Below are 21,378 nucleotides of genomic sequence, written 5' to 3' on the forward strand. Positions count from 1 at the left end.
CAACAAAAAAGTGTATTCAAAGTCATCAATGCTCACACTTCATTTATTGCAGATCATTCATAAATGCAGAAGACTCTGAGGGCAAAGACACAGCTGAAGGGTTTTAGGGCTTTTGTACTGATTGGTGAGTGCAGATGGTTGTAATTAATAAACTATCAAGAGAGATTAATAGTATCCACAACCTTCTTCTGAAAATCTGCAGTTTCATTAATCCAATGAAAGACCATGAAAACTGTTCCCTTACCTTAGCAGGAAAGAACGTACTAACTTCAAACCCCAGCAGACAGTGATTAGTCTAACACACAGCTATAATCTGCCCAACTCCCAATTTCTAATCCTAATCCAAACTCCAGAACTGGTCAGTTGTTTGACTTGAGCATGTAGCCATCTAAAATATTTCCATGATCGTTAAGGTCAGTATGAAACCCTGAACCAGCTCAGAACAGAATTTTATGGGGGTGGTCAAATTACCAAGAACTTTCAACCTCAGGAACTAAAGTGAGCATGGCTAGCTTCCATTATGAGTAGAGGTAACCCCCACTTAAGCTGTTTCACTTAGCGCTATTTTGCTATAATGCTCATTTGAAATCGGTCCCTGATTTCACTTAGCACTCAGCGAATTTCATTAGAAACACTCACAGTCCTTGTCTTGGGTCATTAAAAACAACTGTGGTCACCATCTTGGGTTGTCAAATACTTCCGGTTTTGTTTAACACTCATTTCACTAATGCTCAGTTTTTCAGAAACCAATTAAGAGTACTAAGCAGGGGTTGCCTGTATAGGAAACTCACATTTCAAGCATTTTCCTGGTTTTCATGCCATAAGTGTAAGCTAACAGGCGTGAAAGGAAGAAATAAATTTATTAAACAACAGCATTTTGGGGATTTCTTTGCAGTAGATGGTAATTGGCATTCCAGGAATGACTACCATCCCACCACAGCAATGAGATTGTAAATTTCTTGTAAAAAGTGGCAAGGGCAATAGTTTAGCACTCAGCAGATCAGGGAGGGAGCAGAGCAACAAAAATCAGGGAAAAGTCAGGGAACAGTGGGAGCATCTACAAGTGAGCTTTGTCTAGTTATACTAGTTAACTAATTAGCTCCTCAGCAAAGCATCACTGTCTACATGTGCAGTGCTATTAGGTTCAAAAAAACAAATTAACTCCTTCATAGGATAGTACTGCCCGACAAGTACTATCCTATGATGGAGTTATTTAGTGCACTGCAGTGCACGTATAGCTAGTGACCAGGGCTGGCTTGGGCACAAGGTTGCTACAATGTGGGGGCTCCCTCCCAGCTAGCCCCACACTGTATCACCCTTGTGTCCTAGCCAGTCCCACTGCAGCACACTAAGCCAGGGCACAGCAGCTCCAGGCTGGTAGGCTGACGCCCCCCACAGACCACCTGCCAGCTGGGACGTCAATGTGTTGCAGTCCTGGGCACCTATGTACACTCTGCACCTGGGAGCAATAAGTTCCAATGAAAACTGCATTGGAGTTTATTCAGCCGCGCTAATTGCATGTGTAGATGCGCCTAGTGTGGCACATCAGGCAGGGAGTAGAGTTTAACTTGTGGCATGCTTGGACTGGACTTGTGGCGTGCCTAACAAAAAGTCTTAAAGTATTTGAAAGCAGAAGGAATGCTGCTTTTTTTCTTTTTGTTTTGTTTGATGTTTATCAGTTAAATATCTCATTTAGCTTTTTAGAAGTTGGAATACAGTAAAAACTTCAGTTTTTAGAAATGCTGCAATTAATATTATTATTGTGTATTCCCACAGTTATTACATAAACTTTAAAAAATGCATTTTAAGAAGAAAACCATTTTGCTGTCCCATGGTTGAATCCTGCAATTGGAGGTAGGTCCAGGAGCCATCACAGAGCTTGACAAAAGCCTCCGTAGCTCTGAGTGACCAGGAGAAACCATATGCGTAGTGTCTACTGAAAGACTAGGACCCACCTTTATTAGAAAAAACACACTGAGAGAAACAGGCTATGAATTCTTCTTGAGGAGGAGTTTGCAAGACTTACTATAACTAGAGAAGTTTGTAAGAAACTATTTTAGCGAGCGGCTCAACGATCTAGGGGTATGCAAGTTTCTGTGGATGCAAGAAATCCTGGGTTTAAAATTCCAACTGATCTCACAAGGAATAAGGGGGCTGGGCCCTTTCCTTTTAAAAAAGGGAATCTGAATAAGTATTGGACAGGTATGATGATTCAGGACTCAAAGCATCCCTACACATTTGTGTAGGGGGTTGGACCAAAAGATGCTTGAGATCCCTTCCAATCCTATGATTCTATATATTCCTGTTTAAAACAAACTCCTACATTAACAATTCCAACAGCAGAAACTGATTTACCAGCCCTGTTATTGCCAAGCCCTTCTTTTAATGAACTTGTCTTGTAGTCCAATGGAAGTTCATTAAAAGGGATGGCATTGCATTCAATTTTTATAAAAGGTAGCTGATAGGCATTTATGAAAATCCTACATTGAATAGAGGTGGTCTTTAAAAGGATAATGTATAAACTACTGGTATTAAAACTTGCATCATCTTAATCTGCAAGTCCTATGAGGAATGTGGCAACTACAGTCTAGCAAAACTTGTTCTCTACCTTGCTTTAAAATTTCAGTGCTAAATGGTAAAGCCTGATTAGTAGCTGTGGTAACTGAAGTCAGGATCCAAAGAGAAGTTACATGAGAGGCCAGTAGTCAATTGTGTAACAAGAGGGGGCAAAAGGGGTACTAGCCCTGGGTACCAACTTAGGAGGGATGCCAGAATCATCCCCCACCCCCATGGAGTCTGTGCCCCAGCAACAAAAGCAGCCCCACAGTGCTGCTTAAGAACAAAAGCGAGAACCAGGGCTGGCAGAGCATATGGTAGCTGTGGTTTTGAAGTTTCCAGCATGGGTAAGACACCTGTGCCCTTGAGGCCTCCCTGCTCTCAAAACTGCATGCATACTACCTCCCAACTCCTAAAACCCACTCATGCCCCCACCTCACCCTTGGAACCACACATCCTTCCCTGCTGTCTCATAGGATTTGCCCAGAGCACAAACTCTGTTCATTCGGAGGTGGCAGCAACTTCACAAGCTTATCAGTGAAACTGCCATGCCAGTGTGCCTTCTGACGTGGAGACTATCACCTCTAATGTTTAGGTTCAGTTTCCACACCACTTCAAACCTTGGCTTCCTTATTGTAACCACTGTTAGTTCACAATATGTGGCTCTCTCTCTAACTAGACAGGCTGTGCTCATTTTCAAATAGTACTATACAAGCAAAAGACATATCACCCGTTTATACACTTCCAAAATTTATGCTCAATACAACCTAAACTCATTTATTTGTTTTTCTATAATGCCTCTATATCCAGCACCACTTTCTGTTGGCTAGCATTTTTTATTAATCAGTAAAACACAATGTATACTTCAGGATCTATAAAAGAAGGACCTGAAGATACACCCATTCAAAATATTTTGTCAGTTTTTTTTTAAAGGGGAAAAAATATCACTTTTGGACTCAATAGATGTTTTCCTAAAAAAAAAAAAAAAAAGATGCGTTTTCCCCTACTGTTTTTATTTTATTTGTTTATATTTTTACAGAGACTTTCATTTTAAAAAAGAAAAAAAAAGTTTTGGAAAACAGAAGACAAGAAAGGAAAGCTGATTCTTCATTTTCCACTATGAAAAGCAAAAAATCCAGATCTGAAAAAAAATAATATTTTAAACATGTCCTGGACTATAAATACATTTTTGTCCAGCTCTATCATTAAGAAAATTACAGCCGGAAACTTTATTAGTAGTATAAATGCTCTTACCAGAAGCCCAGTTTAACTTTCAGATGGCTGGCTGTGTTTGCAGGGCTGGCACTTAGTAAAAAATGTTTTTGTTTTTTTTTACTTAGTTATATTTCACACACAAGTCACTGAAAGGCAATGAATATAACATTTTTACAGTATCTCTTTAGAATATAACTACACTTTAAGTAGAGTGCACAATGTGATATTTCATTAGGTTACACTCAAAGGCAAGCTGCAGTCAGTATAAAAGGTAGAACAAAACACTATTGCAGAATTCTAGAGGTCCCTGCTAAGAAAAACCACCAGATAATAGACTTAACCTTAAAAATGACATTTTCAAGGCCTGGCTCAGATTAGAGGCTAAATTATATGCTAAAGAAAATAAGTATGCACAGTATCCCAATGACATGCTTACAGTACAGCAAAAAAGCAACAGACTATTGTGTTAAGTAGAACTGAGAGTTAAGCGGTAAAATAGCCCAAACCAATTAGATCAACACTGAAACAGTTGATCCTAATTACTGAAACCAAGTATTTATCTTTGCTTCTTTAATTACACGGTGATGTTCTAATGTCCATCTCCGAATAGCAGTTCTAAGGCCTGGGGTGCTAATTACATGCAAGTCTTCTAAAGCTTTTAAGTGTATGTAGCATAGATCTATTTTAATCCAACTATTTTTGTTCTACTCATTTCTCACCGTGCAAATATTTATTATGAACATGCTAAAATAAATACTTAACCCTCCCAACCATCAATAGTTAAAACTGCAACTATTTGCAAGATGCTTTTTTGGATGCTTAAGAGCAAACATATCACAATTAAGTCTGAAATGAAAAAAGCAAAACAAAAAGAAGTTCATGCAATCTTGGAACTTGCTACTAACCCTCTTGAGCTGTTGCTGTAATTGCTCCCTCATGGACTCAGGGCAATTATCAAGTTGGGTCTTCTGCTCGGAGTAAAGCTCCTGAAGCCTCTCTAGTTTTTCCCTCTCAGCCTCAAGCTTTATTTTTTCCTGAAGTACGAACCAGAAGATAAAGAACAAGATTACCTTCAAACCCAAGAAGCTGTTAGTGATTAATCACGGTGGACACCAACATCTTCATTAAAGTTCTCTGGAAGCCTAAACATGTAGTTCAAAGGTAGACAGCTCTCCTGTTAGTAGAAACAATCACGGGACGTAAAGGTGACAGAAAACAAATGTTAATCACCACAGTAGAACTGTTAAGTCTGTTCCTAATCACTATTTTTGTAGATAGGAAAAAACACTTCTCTAATCACTATACTCAAAAGAAAATGGCAATTCTTGACCCCATCTTTCCAGTAGTGTCTTACCCAGTGGAAAAAGGTGAGGCATTTTAAATGGAGAAAAGTGAAAAAGTGCTTTTACTAAAAGAGATCCAGGTGGAAGCACGGAAGAATAGACTCCCCCAGTGAGTATGCCACTTGTCTTCTATCTCAGGAGAAATGAGTACGTTTAGCAAGCAGAAAAAAATGGCACAAAGCAGGGTATAGCTAAGAAATTTGTTCGGGGAGAAAAAAAGTTCCAACAACTCTATATCAAATTGAGCCAGTAAGACTCATCCTGTACAATGCTGTGGGTGTATCTACATGTGAAATCAACGCAATGCAACGCAACGCAGTAAATTCCAGTGCAGTTCAAGCTGGAGTCAGCTGCTCCCCAAAGCAGTGTCTATACATGTGCCTGGGACAGGAGCAGTTTGAGCCAAGGTGGAGCACTCCCAGGCTGGCAGCAGGCTTGGGGAGTCAGCCCCAGGCTGCAGGTGGTGGTACTGGGTAGCAGAGAAGCCAGCTGGGGCACAAGAGTGCTTAGGAGCAGAACCATGCAGCAGACAGGTCCCATACCTTAGCATGTCCCAGCCAGCCCCTGTCACCATCTACAAGTGAGTTTCATTGCACTTAGTTACTCCGTCATAAGACAGTCCTGTCCCCAACAATACTATCTTGCAGCAGAGTTAATTAATTTACTGCACCCTAATACCAGCGCACGTGTAGACAGTGTTCATTAACGTGCCTTAGAGACTTCACATTTAGCTTAGTATTCCTTAAAAAAGTACTAACTAAATGTGCAATACCTAGAGTTCCTAAGCAGTAGCACCGGCCAACAGTTTTTTTAGCGAGGCTTACTGTGCAGTAGGCTATTAACAGTATTTTTGCTGTGACATGCTACTGCACAGTGTTATTAGGCTAATACACATTAAGTGTCTCATGTAGATGCACCCAGTGATGTTTTACTGTGGAGCTAATTAGTCTACTCCACAGTAAAGCATGTACTGGTAATTTACTTGCATTAGCATTGGCCAATATATTTGGTGTTTGCCTCAAAGCTTCTTTGTGACATGTTGCTAAAAATAAGAGAGTGTGAATATAGCGAGGACTTTTTAACACTTTCTGTAGCATCTATTACTCAGAGAATCACACAGATGTTACTATGATACTGCTTCTCCCCTTTCAAAACTGTCCTCTGGAGGGCTTCCATTTCTTCTTCACGTTAGAAGCTCTAAACAGTTCTACCCTCTTCCTTTGGTATTTATAAGAGCAGTCATGCTTCCAAAGCATCTACTCATTTGCTTTCTTTTCCATCTAGATTTTTGAGATGCATCTAAAAAACAAGCCCCTCATTTTAGCTCCTGCTCACATCCAGGTTTTATGGACATATTACAACCACATCTTCATTGGCAGTGAGCAGACATTTCTCTCATTGCACATTCAGGAGCCATGAATGCTGTCTGAATTCTTGTTTTGTACTGTATTTTCTTGCATAAAATACATACTCCCCCCCCAAACCCCCCCACAAAACAGCTGCTGGACATTGTAGTACAAGATATATGATAAGAACAGTTTCTGTGGGTGACTTACAGGGAACAGCAGAACAATGAGCAGGTTCTGCTCCCTAGCTTCTGCTACTAGGACAGATATTTTCTGCTTCATTCTGCTTTTCAAAACCAAAGCGCATATTATATTTGGAAGTGTTATAGTTGGGACACTGTGGTATTCTCTCCTGTAAAAATGGGGTAATTTTCACCTTTCTGAGACTTAGGATTCCCCAACCATGTCAGAATCCAAGTCCAATGTGAAATGAAACAATCAAAGCTAGAATATCTTCTATTAGTTCAGGGTCTCAGCCCTGAATTACCCGTGATTTTTCCACAAAGAATATTTTTTGCAAAAACTGGATATTGAACCAGTTTATTTTGTCATCTGAATTTCACATACCCTGTCTTCTCAAATGGCAGAGACAGAACTCAGAAGTAATGTAAGGACATAACTTCATTCAAGTTACACAATGGAACAACAGCATATAGTTTGGAAGCAAACCCAGATGACAACTCACAGATCTGTCATAATCAGTATGCATTAGTCCCTCTTCTCGTTTTTCAGTATCTTGAGATCAAACTTGTTCCATCAAAGCAGTCAGTGACACCTCTGGCCCTGACAGTGGACAAAGTACCTCCACTCCTGCTTCATCCTATTTTCAGTCCTTTATAAAACTACCTTATACAGCTAAATCCATATCTTTCTAACCCTCATTTTCAGTTTCACAGTAATCCTAGCCCGTCACATGGAGATGGGCAAGAAGAGAAAAACCTACAGCATTAACAAATTTTCCAACCTCTACTTTAGTGCCATTACTCTCAAGTTATTAATAGCTTCTTGGATAGCTAGGCAGCCTGGCAAGCATATGATCTCATTCAATAAAAAACAAGTCAATATAGGTGTGAAGAGACATCAGCAGCAAGTGGATAAGCTTACTGAGGACCATGCCAGAGAGAATCTTACTTCCATCCAGAAAAATCAGAAAGGTATTCCTTTAAGACTGAAAATTAAGCAATACCCACCTCTTCCACTTATAACTCAGAAAGTGGAAACATCCCAGCAAGCTGGCTCCCTTTAACAAAATTGCAATCATAACAGTGAGTGCCATTCTAGAGCCATTATGTTCTGCAGCAGTTTAGTGAAGTGAACCAAAACTACCGACTGCACTGATTTAGTTCACATACTTCGTAGTCTTCATTCCAAAACTAAATTAAGCACAGCCTAGATAGTCCTAATCAATATCCAACTCCGCATAAAAGAAGGAAAGCCTTGCCAAACTATCCATTCTGTGCCATATTTACCTTCTACTGTGTATACGCACCATCGATTAAAACTGCAGATGCACATGTGTATCTGTGGGCAGAATTAGGGCATTTAGGAATGCTTTTTGAACACAGTTTTGCTCAGTATTTAAATTATTATGCAATATGAATCACATCTAGTTACGTATTTAGATGTATTAAAGAAGGAAAGAAAGAAACTCTAAGGAAAGTGACCACCTGAAACACTTCAATATTTCTGAAAACTATCAAGTGTCTTCCCCTACCAATGTGAGATAGATCCCTCCTTGTGTCAAAGCTCATAGGCTAGCAATCCGAACACCATCACTGCTATGGCTGTCCATTGTGTGACAACTTCTATGCCTTATTTCTCTGTTTTTGTGAACCAGCAAAATATTAAAATCAAAATTCAAAAGACAACAGTATTTGTTTAGACCCTGAGAAAATCTTTAGCAAATTGGTGCAATAAGACTGGCAAACCAAAATGAATCCAAAACTCTGGATTTATTATTCAAGATAGAAATCTAGATCTAAACATTGATACAGCCTTCTGTTTTGGTGGTGTTGAAAGAAAAAGCCTGATGCCTTTCCTTTAGGCCAAGGGATGGGAAAATGGGAGATGGAAAAACTGGGAAGAAACTTAAGAACAACTACAACTGGAAAGTTATAAAAAGGCCACATTTTCTCACTGGAATGCATGACTGGGGTAAAAACATCCAACTCAACTACCTTACAAAAATAAGGTTCTCTTTATTTCCAAGAGAAACAACAAATAAGAAAAAAGATAAACAAACTACTAGTCACTCGGTAGTAAACATTTACCAAACACCTTCGGTTGTAAAGTTAGCTTTTCTACTTGAAATGCTCCAATCTAGAATACCTCAGGCTATGTATGCATCAGTCAGCAATTCAACCCCAACCTCATTTAACTCTATGCTATGCTAACAGGTTTTATATAAAAGTTTAATTAAACCTCATACTTTGCACCGTGTCAAACATGAAAGTACTAATCTAATCATCTCTACGAGAGTCTTCTCACAAGTAAGCAAAAAACAACATGGATCTATATTCCGAATGGAGCCAGAAAACCTTAAGTGCAGCCTTGCAGAGCCTCCTGCTCACTTTATGATCAGATGGAGAAGCGTCAAAATAGCTTGCCAGCTACCAAACAAAGAGAAATAATACTACAGACATACATGCATGTCTGAGGATGAGAGGTAGAAGACCTTGCCCTATCCATCAAATAAAGTAATTCTCTGCAGTGTTGCTTTCTGGTTACTTCAAGGACAGAAGGGGAAGCTCACTCTTTAGCGACTTACTAATAATACAGCTACAATACCTATAATGAATTGTTTGGAATATGTTGGCGGCAAGCCTCCAACTAGATAGCAGGGACAGACAAAAACATACCCCTCAAAAGCAAAAATAATAGTATTGAGAAAAGGTTAAATTTATGGCTTGACAGCCATTCTAGTACCTCTTTGACGTATTCTCCAGAATTGGAAGCATTTGTAATATTGTGGCTGTTACTCAGGAAACAAATATGACTAGTTAGAAGACAAATACAGGGAAGAAATGAAATAGACTCCATAGTATACAAGTCATACTTGCTGTTCTTTTTACATTCCACGCCCCCCAACCCCTGTGTTTTCCACACTCCTCCCTGAGAGGAGAAAAGCAGCACAGTTGCTGATAAAAACATAAAAGCAGATGTAATTTAACCAATACTGCTAGAAGACAAGGCTATTGCTGAGGGCCTCCTTACACCTTATGCTGTAAGCCAAATAAATGTTAAATCTGCTTACTGGAGCAGTCACATGGTGAATGAAAAACCATCCCTGAGTATCCTTCATCTGCACAGCTTTGACTTAGAGGTTTGGTGAGCAAGAGCAGGACTAGGAACAGGACCCGCTCACTCACCTGCCAGACAGAGAGCAGACCCACCAGCGTGTCAAGTTTCAGGAAGACCAGAAGGACCCAGGGAAAAAACGTCCCTGGGGCTCTCTGGTCTCACTGAAATAGACACAGCAGCTCCATGCTCAGAGCAGGGCTGTCTGTTATGGTTTAAGCTCTCAGTGCAGAGCCATTTCTTTTTCTTTTTTGCAATAACTTCAGTAAAAGGAAAATCCATTTGTTACATGCTTCATAACAGATTATATGCATTAGCTCTGGTCTTAGGAAATAATCATTCCAATTAGTTGAGAACGTGCAGCAAGCATAAAACTACCATTAAATCTAAACAGTTATGTATCAAAACTGAGCAATACTTTTGTTCCAAGTATGAACCCCACAGTAATTTTTCTAAAGCAGTTGGATTTTTTTCAAAGCTATTGATGCTTTCATAGTCAACGCATCTACAGAGCTTCATATTTTCAAATTGCTGCACAAATATTAAATAGTTTAAGTGTGGGAAAACCTCTCTATTTCACATATGGGAAAATAGAAAAAAAGCTGGCAATTTATTGGCAGTAACCAAAGAAATGAGAAAGCTGGGATTCATTCTGACCATTAGAACATATTACCTCACTGATGGTAAAAAAAAACAAAAAAACCCAACCTCTCTCTCTCAAAACTAATTTTATTTCTAGATTTTTAGTATAGAAATTCAAAATCATCCCAGAGAACCATAATATACGCAGTAGCACTGAACACTCACCAGAAGACATTTTAAACTACTGGGCAATAGAAGAGAGAAGAAAATTGGTATTGTCCTATCAAATAATGGTTTCAGGGTAAGCTCCATCCTCTGGCTCCAGGCCCCATCCCCAAACTACAAGACTCTCCCAACTCTAAGCCCTGTCCTCGGTCTCCAAGCCCTGTATTTCTTTGGGCCGCAGGCCCCCTCACTGGGCTCCAAGTCCGTTACAATGGGAATATGGCTCTAACCCCCATCTCTGCTGGAGCCTAACACCCAGCTCCATAATGTACCTAGGCTCTCCTGTGAGACTGGGTGCTGCTGCAGGTCTCTCCCAGCCTGGGCCCTGCCTCAATGCTCGCAGTGAGCCTGGGCTCACCCTATCTCAGGTCTCACCCACCAGGGATGTTGGGGCTGGGGTTTTCAGGCACCCCTACTCACCTTTCACCAGGGAGGTAACTGGCCTGGCATTTCTGGGGAGCTACCCTGCCACAGGTAGCTTCACCAGGCCACCCTTCCCTGGCAGAGTGCAGTTTCACATCATGCCCAGGACCATGGGGTCTCATCCTTCCCCATAGCCCCACCTCTTACCTCCAAGATGTTCCAGGCAGCAGCTCAGCCGGATATTGCCTCCTTGGCTGGTAGCAGCAGACTGCTGCCCTGAAGTTCAGGAACCCAGCCCTTACATATTCCAGCCGGGCCCTGTTCCCCAATCAGGCAACTCTGCCTGATTACCACCACAGGCAGCTGTGGGCTACCTGGCTGCCACTTGGGCCCCTGACAGTAATAGAGTGCAGGGTGCTCTGTTACACCAACATATATAATTTAATTGTTGGCATAATGGATTGGCATACTGTCATTTCTTCCATTGTTTAATTTCTGTACCCTGCATAGTAAGGGTTTGTCCATTGGGCCGAATGTTTGTCCCGTACATGATATTCTGGTTTGTAACTGGAAACTACTTTACATAAATATCAAGAAACAACATTAAATATACTACAGGATATTTACCCTCTGCCAATTTTTCCTGATTTCTATATGGAATTTGTTCTTGACAATAGACAGGAAACACTGTAATTGATAAGACACTTTGGTTCCAGAGTATACATTTCAGCCAGATACAAGACAAGGGTCCCACAGGAGAAGGAAGAGAACTCCTTATTCGTAAGTTAAGGTTTCAGTCTTTCAAGGCCATTTATTTTGAAGCAGTAGAGCCTTTCCTTCCACATATTCTACTAATCTGTGCCAGTGGCCATCAGCACCATTGTCTTATCTGTTTATTCATTATATTAATGTTTTTTCTTATAATTCTGATCCCCATGTTTTCAGAATGCTTTCATTCAGATATCTCAGACCTAAGTTACTGAGTTTCAGCATCATAGATGCCCAACTGCATAAAAAGATTGATGAAGCAGGTTATGAAAATGACATTACTTTTACATCTAGATAATAGAAAGGCTATTTTCTAGCACAGGTGAAGACCTAAGGGTGAACTAGCCAGTGGAAGAATTAGCTAATGAATCTGCTTTCTTGTGAAAATATCATTTCAGCCCATTGAACAATGTACTGTTATGTTCACAGCAATAATATGGCTTCTTTTTTTCAGAACCATTCCACAGCAGAGTCTAAAACTGACTCCAAGACACCCATTATGCCTCTAATTTGTTATGATTGTCTACATTCTGAAATAACAAAGCTACTTACTACTTCAATGTCGAATAGCAAAGCCAACTCAGAGTGTTCAAAACAAAAAGAATCAGTCAGCCCTATCTACAATTTCTAAGGCTGCCTTTAAAAAAAGGACATTTTTAGCATAGTAAGATTTTTTTCTTTGCCCTCTAGCTTCTTGGTCTGCAAAGTGCACCACTTCCCGTTTCAAATTGTCTTCTACCACTATGAGGGCCAGCAAATACTTTTTAATGAAAGTTGAAATGATAAAGCAATCATTTCACTCCAGCATCAGGAGCTTTGAGAAAAGAAAACAGTATATATTGCAAGACTGGACATAAATAGTACAAGAGTTTACAAGACTGAATACATTATCAACAATGAATTCTGCTCCAAGTTCACAAGGCTGACCAAATTTACAAATAAAAGGTAATAAGAAATATGAAAACTTCCATTCTGATCTATTTTCAATATGCAGGTGGCATAATCATTATATTTCTATTTATGATCTCTCTTTTTAAGAATTTCACAAGTTTCTTGAACAGGTGCTTCCATAAGGATCAAATTAATTCATGCAGGGGGTTTCCTGTCAAAACACCTGCTCAAATAAATTCCAGAAGACACTCAAACATTTCCATCAGCATTTAAGGTAATGCCATCATGAACAGCACTATCATCCTCTCTCTTTCTCAGTGAATGATATTCACTATCCATGCAGACACCATTTCACATTAACTCTTTATCAGTACTTAGCCATGAGAAGCAAAACAGACAGACAATGCTGTGGAGGAAATAACCAGATAAGGCTGAAATTTAACTGTCACACGTAATCCAAAGTACTAGCATTTACAAAAGCCATGCCACAGAATCATTAGGACCTATCCTGAACATGATAATTATTAGCAGCAAACTAAGACCTGATGTTTATTACAGGGAACATATATTCAGTACTCTCTCAGAGAAAAGTGTCACCTGGGAAATCACCAGCACCTCAGCAGGCAGCCTAGCCCAGGATAGACAAAAAATTGTTTAACTCATGAGACAATCACAGAGCTTTATCTTATGTGTAAATATTAAACACAATACAGAAAACTATTTCTTACAGTTAGCTAAAGAATTAATTGGTCCAATCTATTTGTTAACTTTTGCTTTGTTCTTTGGGAAATCCCAGCTATGACTTTATGATATTTGTTTTGCAAAGTTAGTATTTGTTTTCTATTTCAATTTTAGTCAAACGTTCCAGGCCCCAACCAGAAAACATATTTATATTCCCTCATTTTTTCATTAAAAAAAAGAAAAAGAAAGAAACTTTTACTGTTGGCACAGCTACAGGTATAAGATTTGGGAAACCATTCTGTTATCCAGGGAAAGGGACACTGAGGACAAAACTACTTAAAATATTTTAATCAATATGTGAGACAGTGTGGCATTGTGAACAAGTATTGTAAATAAATTCACTCATCAAATAAAGATCATTTTTCTAATCTTCTATTTCCTGCTTTTCATTCAGCTGAAAAATGAAACCAGATTTGCCAGTTTTGTTTTCTGATCACCAAAACATGGTAACTTTTGATAAAACAGGAAATCATTTGATGCATTTGGGGGTCAAAGGGAAGCAAAATATCACTCCAGCAAACTGAATGCTTCCTAATAGATTAACTTCAAAAGAGATGCAGTGTGTAGAGCCATAACTTCTACTGCCTGATTCAGACTGACCCCTGGACTACTAAAGAAAACAAACACAAAACTGATTCAACATTCAAGTTAAAATACAACTATAGAATTTGTACAGAACTACTGAAAGCTGCAGGATCACTGGAATTTAAGGCAAGTGCCGATCTGAAATAGAAGGCAGGAATAGTTTCGCTGCTTGCAGATGTTCAACCCCCACCCTCCCTCCCCCCAAATGGTACTTTAAACTTGGTACACCCCTGCACCAAGCCCAACACATGCTGAGAACAGGCATCACATTAGTTGTACCTGGTTCACCAGACGTCTGTATAGATCTGATGCTTCAGTGGAGCTTTTTTGCCGCTTCTAATAGCTGATTGACTCAGCTTAGGTGTTTTTTTCAACTCTATATAGATGCCATGTAGCCAGGTCGAAGTAACCTGCTACTTCTTCAGGTAAAGGGCGTTTTTGTTGTTGTTTTTTGTGGTTGTTTTTTTAATGTCTACAAGCAGCCAAGCTTAATTACACATGCATGTCACTTCTCAGAACAAGGAGGTCACAAGTACCTCCCTTACAGCCTTAGGGAACTTTCAGGTTCAAAAAAGGGAAGACAGAAAGAGAGACCTCTGAGAAATGCTATAGTATAAATACAAGCCAGAGGCTTGACTTTGAATGAATGCTTAAGAGAGATTAAAATGTGCAGCTTATTTTAACCAGTAGAAAGGAGGGGGGCAGATGTAAAGGACTGCAAATATATTTCGCACAGCTAGAAAGGAAGAGGGAAGAAAAACCAGTAAGTACAATTCCCCAAGAGACAGGTTTACACTGAGTTATATGAAATTAAAAAAGGAATCATTGTTGGCTGAACATCCAGAAAAACTTCCTGACAGTGAGATATAACAGGCTGTGGAATGTCCTCTCAAAAAAAGAACTGATTGACTGGAAAACATACTTGACCACATGTTAGAGGAAGCAATCTGCCTCTGCCGTGATGGAGAAAAATTCACCTTATAACACTTTTTCCATTTCTGACGTAAAATTTTATTAAACAGTCCATTTTTATTGCAGGAACAACTGCATATTAAAAAGTAATTAAAATTATGAACTATATTTGTGTGTGAACTAACGTATTAATTAGCCCTGGTGTCCAGAGAACTCAATGTAGAGTACCAACACTTCAGCACAGCAAGCTGAATGAATTTGCATGGTTGTATTAAATGTTCATTACTTGAACAGATGTCTTGCTTATCATTCTGCATAGTCCAAAAAGCCATGCTAAAATTCAACTACAATAACATGGTCCTAATTTTTTTTTGCTGAGAAAATGGTAAAACCTTCTTACTGGGGGGTAGGGAAGAGGGGAATTAATGATAACTTATCCTAATGAAGAGTTCTAAAACAATACTCATGACAAACCTTAGGCTAATTCAAATTAATACCCTTTACTAAACAACAGATACTATAACTGCAATCAGATACTGTAGTCCAAGTCATATGTGAAAAAATGTGTGCTGAGTGCAAACAGCCAGCATTTGCTATCTTTCATTATCCTGTAATGCCTCCCAAATATCTCAGATACATTTCAGATGAGAAAGTAAAAAGATCTGATGACTCATGTTGCTAGTCATAATCAAACACACCTTGGAAAACCAAGAGCATTTCAAGAACAAAGTTTGTAAAATGGTTATCTTCTTCCAATTATAAGTGAAGCCACCCGCATGGAGCAAGAACATCTCTACCCATATTAAAAATGTAAATACACTTTAAGACCAAGGAAAACAGAGTACAAATTAGCAAAGATCGTTACTGTGTTTACCTTTGTCTTTTCACCAATAACATTTCTTTCCAGCTCAGCTATCTTCCTGTTTAGATGATCCAATATTTCCTTCTCTTTCAGAAGTTCTGTTGTTTCAGATTTCTGTTCCCCATCCAAAAGGGCACATTCCATATCCAGCTACGAACACAAAACATTTCTCAGCAGCAGTCCAGCTTAAAAAAAAATCTTGAGAAACGATATCTGAGATGATTCGAAGTGTGGTTATTCAGTATAGATGCATTTAAAAAAAAACAACGCTGATGGCATAAGAGTATGGTAAAAGGAGATCACAAACATGTATAAGGAATTTCAACATAAATACTGCAAAAAAAGTTCAAACCAGCTTTACTTTGTACATTAATTTTTTTCATTCATTTTTATTTTCTACTTCCTCTTTTCTCTGCTTCTTTCTGCATCATACTGTACCTACTGTCTTCAGTCTTTGCACTCACCAGTCCTAGAACAGCTGCTTCTTTCCTGTTGTTGATAATTAGAGGCAACATAACCTAAAGACCTATTCAGCTTAGTTTGCTAAGTGTGAGATTCCAGAAATCAAGAGAGCTTCACAATCTTGTCAGCATGGGGACAAGGACTTTTAAAGGGAAGTTACCTCACTTCCTTACTCTTTCACAGGCTACATAAGACACCAACGTAACGCTCCCAAATGATATAAGGTACTCAGATGAATCCAGAAACCATTCAATAATTAGGACTAAAGTAGTTTCAATTAAGAGTCTAGTAGTCAGAATCTGTAAAGGTTGGCACAATCATGGGGGGGCCATCCTTCTGCAAATAAAAAAGCCCCTGATTCCCCATAATGCAAAAATATAAATTAACATGATATTGCACTAAATTATGTCCACAAGACAGTAGTAGTAAAAGATATAAACAAAAATATGCATGCATCACAAATCCCATGCACATTTAGCAAGCAGGACATTTAAAATAAAAACATGTGAAAAGAAACAGGAAATTCTTATCCATTCATACCTCTCTTGAAGATTCATCCATCTGGTCATTTAAATCTTTGATCTTCTGTTCAAGTTCCTCCAAATTATTTAATACTGCTATGCGCTCCTCCTCCAGCTGACCAAGCTCATGCCCTCTTTGTTCACTGCTTGTGCATTCTGATGTCTGCAATTAGCCATTGTAAGGTGTTTAGTAGCACAATTCTAACACAGCACGTTTTTCCTCCCTCTCACACTGTGTTGAGCAAATTTGTGCACATTGACTCAATAAGAGTTCTGCTTTTATATGTACCACATTTTACACGAACACAAGATGAGGTTTTTCACCCCAGTCAACAAGGGGGAAGAAAAAAGCCTTATCTTAGATCTGTGTCCTAGCCCAGAGCAGGTGGCAGCTCAGCCTCAGCTTCAGCCCAGGGGCCAAAAGCTAGAGTTAAGCCACTGCCTGCCCCAGGCTAAGGTGGCTCATGTATTATGGGAGGGAGTTCATGGTGGGGGGAATGCAGAGGAGACCTTGCAGTGGGGATGGATGCATAAGGAGAAACCTGCAGTGTATGGCTTGGGAGAAGAGCAGTGGGGGGACTCAATCAGGTCCCCCCCACTGCTGGGGGGCAAAGGCATAGCTATAGCTTCAGCTCCAGCCTAGCCCTGATCAGGTGAGCCCTGGAGCTGCCACCACTGCTTTTCCTGGATTGGGCTGGGACAGGGTTGGGGCCACTGCCACTTACTGCTATGGTTCTGAAGTCAGAGCCAGAGCTGCAGCAGAAAATAAGTAGAAGGGGTGGTGCAAGCAACAAAGGGAACATGGGTGGGAGGGACAAGTAACAAGGGTTCAGGGACAGGGGGGCAAGAGATGGGGTAGTATGTCAAGGGTGAGCAAGCATTGGATGTAGGTACATGAACAGGGGGGCAGGCACCAGCTACAGGTATCATGGGGGGAGGCAAAGGCATGGGGAAGCAAGAGATTGGGGTCTGGCTCCTCATCCCCACTGCTGCCTTGTCTGCCACAGCAGTGGGGGGATGAATTTAAGACAGCCATCCAATTATTTGATTCAATATGAGGAAAATGTTAACAAATGCTCTTCTTGTTAGTTATAACCTTCACAGATAAAACCAAGATAATCTATCATGAGGATGTAAAAAGTCAAATTTCTCTTTGCTGAAGTAAAGCAAATATGGACAGGTAAATTTCTTTTAAAGTATACAGAAGTATACAGAAACCTATAATGTGCACTACAACATAATTAACCAATTATCAAGGTTTTTAAAGATAGAAACATAATCAATTACCATGTTTTTGCCTCATTTATCTACTGGATAATTATGAGAGATCTTGGAAAAAACAACTTTTGCAGCCTTTTTTTGCCCAGGAAATCCTGGTGTAGAAGCTGCCCCTGGTTTTAAATTACTTTTGCATATTATCCTGTTTTCAAAACAAGGATCGACTGAGGCAACAGAGTCAAATTACATTTATAAAAGGTCATTCATTCATTGTCTGCAGTTGGAATTAGAACCATGTTGTGGCCCTCAGTCATTGGCTTTTAACTGCTAGATCATATGGCCTCCTTCAAAATGAGTAAGGTTCAGTTGCTCACTTACTATTCTGAGAGAAAGTGCTTTTAGCAACAGAAATCTGACTTCAATATTTTAAAATAATGAACTATATTTTGTTAATATTCAGATGCCTGTTGCTGCTGTTTTCTGGGGTTAGCAAGGCACCCTTTACAATGAATGAATGGTATTCCTTAATCCCTAGTGTTAGTAATCCTAGCAGGAAAGCTTCTTTTTGTCCGGTATCCTGTTTGGATCATGCTGACATAACATCTTCAATTTCACTTCCCGGCAACGATTAAATATAGGATCTTCCGCTTATGGAAGGAAAGCAACACTCACAAGCATTAAAAAAGTTGCAAGACCACAAAAACTTTCACACAAAATGATTATATGTAACTGTCAAATAAAAAAGGGAAGAATCAATATGCCAGGGTACAGCTAGAAGAAGTATGTTTCTGGTTAAAATACCTGGAAGCTACAAACTGAAATCTATCATTAAACCAACCAGTGTGAGAAAACTACTGTGAAATTATGGTTAAAATGACTGATTAATTCTGTCTTGACATCTTGTGTTATGGGTATCCCTAAAGGGTTAGTGTTAATGGATTAGCTGTTGAGATAACAAAATGATTACTTGATATTGCAATTGATAATTTATTATTATTTCTGCAATAATCTGGGCACAATCTATTTTAACTGTGTCAGGCCAAAACCACTCTGAAAGGTTCATTGTACAACTACAGTAAAGCCTTTCTTTACTGTAGTTTCTTTGTCCTGGCTATCTGCAGCACAAAAACAAACAGTATACCTACAACACCAAAGCAAGATCCCAACTATAAAAAGATGGGGGAGGCGAAAATTGTCAGGTCAAATTTTGTCCAAATCTCATAAACGAAAACTTTAGGAAATTTCCAATAGAACACTGTCTTTATAGTTCTAAACTACAAAAATATACCAGAAATTAGACTTTCACTGTTCTACATAAAAGACATTTCAGAAAAGGTAAAACAAATAAATAGTAAGAAACATGTTAGATTTTTAAAGTTTTCATCATTGGTAAGACCACACAATATTTTTTTAAAAGAACTCTTTCAACTAACAAGAATGCCTATGAAACAAATAAGGAATATTATAAGTTAATTTCTTAAGGCAAAGAGCTGCCAACTGAAAAAAAATCCTTAGCCTGGCTTCTGCTGCATGTGAATAGGCAATTCACCACAACAGGCTCCACAGGAAGCAGCAAGTTGATCTGAAGGGCAACTGTGTCCAGAAAAAGGAAAGGGAAGGGAGATTGTAAAGTCAGCTGAGGGAATTCCTCCCACCCACTTTACAACTATTCTTGAGAGCTGGCTGGTTAGCAGGAGGAAGTCTTAGGAAAGGGGAGGAGAAAATTTCAATTCTTTGCCTCCTCACGTGGTCACAGGCTCAAATGCCTGAAATGGTGGGGTGCAACATTTAATTTTCCTTAATTAATTTTCCTCATGAAAACCAAACCAGCCTGTAATGTCTGATATGCTGCTTATTTAAATACTTTGAAATAGTCATTTTAGCATATATCCCTCCCCTCAGAAATATAAAGCCACCCTAGAGTTGTTCATCACTTTTAAAAACATGATTAAAAGATACACTTTTCAGAGGAAACAGGTCATCACAGGTTTAATACATCCTGGACCACGTCAAATGCACTTTGCTATTATGACTAACATATTTAAGCTATTTTCATTGTGATTCAACTAGCTGTACTGAGTTTGTACTTCTGAACACCATTACCTTTGGTGTGATGCTTAGGTAAGAAGACTCACTGGAATCCTTCAGAAAAGCAGAAGAAACTAAAGGTGGAGTTTTCATATTTTCACCAATATGTTCATCACCTCTCATACCTCTAGAGGAGAGGAGGGAGCCAGCACTTCGACTGACATTACTCAACTCTGAGAAATCAGAATCGCTTGTTGACAATTTCAAGTGGTTTCTAAATCTCATTTCTGGATTAATTTGAGAATCTTCAAATACAGAATCTTCATCTGACAGCTGAAGTTTTTCAAGTTCTTTGTTAATTTTCTGAACATCAGCAACAGTGGCAGCAGCAGCAGGGTCACTATCAGGTTTGGAGTATTCTGCACACAAACTGAGGATAGTCTCCAGTCGTTGTCGCTCCTTGTTGTTCAAAAAAAAAGAAAGAAAAAAGGAGTAGTAAGTTTCACAGCAAATTTTAACCAAAGGAAAGATCAACACTCTTCAGGTGCAGTATTTTTGTAAATGTACAATCAAGTTACCTTTGTATGTCTAACAGTGATGGTGTAGCATAAAAATTAAAGTTCGTAAGTCAAGTTAAAACTGGAAAATAATTTCTGTATAAATGAGTTCTATGTAAAAGTAGAACAGAACCAAATGCAAGCTCTAAAAGAGAAGATAGGTTCTACATGTCTGAAAAAAGATAAACCCAACATCTGAATTTCAAGATTCTACCTACATCATAATGGATAATTACTATTTATTTCCTATTGTATCCCACACATACATGGCCCTGTCTCACAGAAGTTATGCTACAAAACTTATGTCACCCCTTCTTGTACTTTAAACTATGCCTCGGCAATCATTGCATTATTTTTCATATTTTACTTTAACTAATTTATACATTAGTTCCAATTTTTAAGATTTCTGATTCCATTACATTTTTCATCTTTCCCCTATATCACAATTTTCAGTATTATTCTCCATCTTTGGACACCCAAATTTCATCCTTAAGAAGTCTGAAAGAAAAATAAAGTCCTTCTGGTTTTACTGTGCCCAAAACGCAGAATGGGCATTTCTCTTTTCACTAGTTAACTCCTTGGTTATAGTATCTCATGAGAAAGTCATTCCATTTTCTAAACTTAATCTTAGTAACTGTGACAGAATTTAAGCTGTCATCCATCATGCAATTATAACTGTGTTTTCTGCAGCTCTGTTTTCAAAAATTACTAAGCCGTAAAACTAGTGTTGTTCTGTTGTGTGCAATTTATTGTAAGTCCTTGTTTAGATTAATTCATAATGCTTAACAAATAGTAGTTTAGCTTAAGTTTATATTCATTTTGTTAAAGAGAAAAAAATAACAAAAAAATTGCTTACCATAACACTAAATAAAGATATTTGTAAAAAAAAAAAAGTGCTTCACTGTA

General features: G+C 38.8%; 1 protein-coding gene across 5 annotated transcripts in view; it reads right to left on the reverse strand.

Annotated features, from left to right (window-relative positions):
* PHLDB2 (pleckstrin homology like domain family B member 2) overlaps positions 1-21,378 on the reverse strand; it is an 89,992-nt gene that overhangs the window by 38,452 nt on the left and 30,162 nt on the right. For 3 of the 5 annotated variants that reach the window (XM_019528595.1, XM_019528593.1, XM_019528592.1), the window contains exons 4-7: positions 19,991-20,374; positions 16,689-16,832; positions 15,699-15,836; positions 4,677-4,805 (exon numbers count right to left, since the gene is read on the reverse strand). In XM_019528595.1, coding sequence (XP_019384140.1) covers positions 4,677-4,805; positions 15,699-15,836; positions 16,689-16,832; positions 19,991-20,374 — 795 coding nt within the window. The remainder of the gene's footprint in view (positions 1-4,676; positions 4,806-15,698; positions 15,837-16,688; positions 16,833-19,990; positions 20,375-21,378) is intronic. The other 2 variants (XM_019528596.1, XM_019528594.1) reach the window with 1 other exon arrangement.

Source organism: Crocodylus porosus, unplaced genomic scaffold, assembly GCF_001723895.1.
Source record: "Crocodylus porosus isolate Cpor-Errol unplaced genomic scaffold, CroPor_comp1, whole genome shotgun sequence".
Lineage (NCBI taxonomy): Eukaryota > Metazoa > Chordata > Crocodylia > Crocodylidae > Crocodylus > Crocodylus porosus.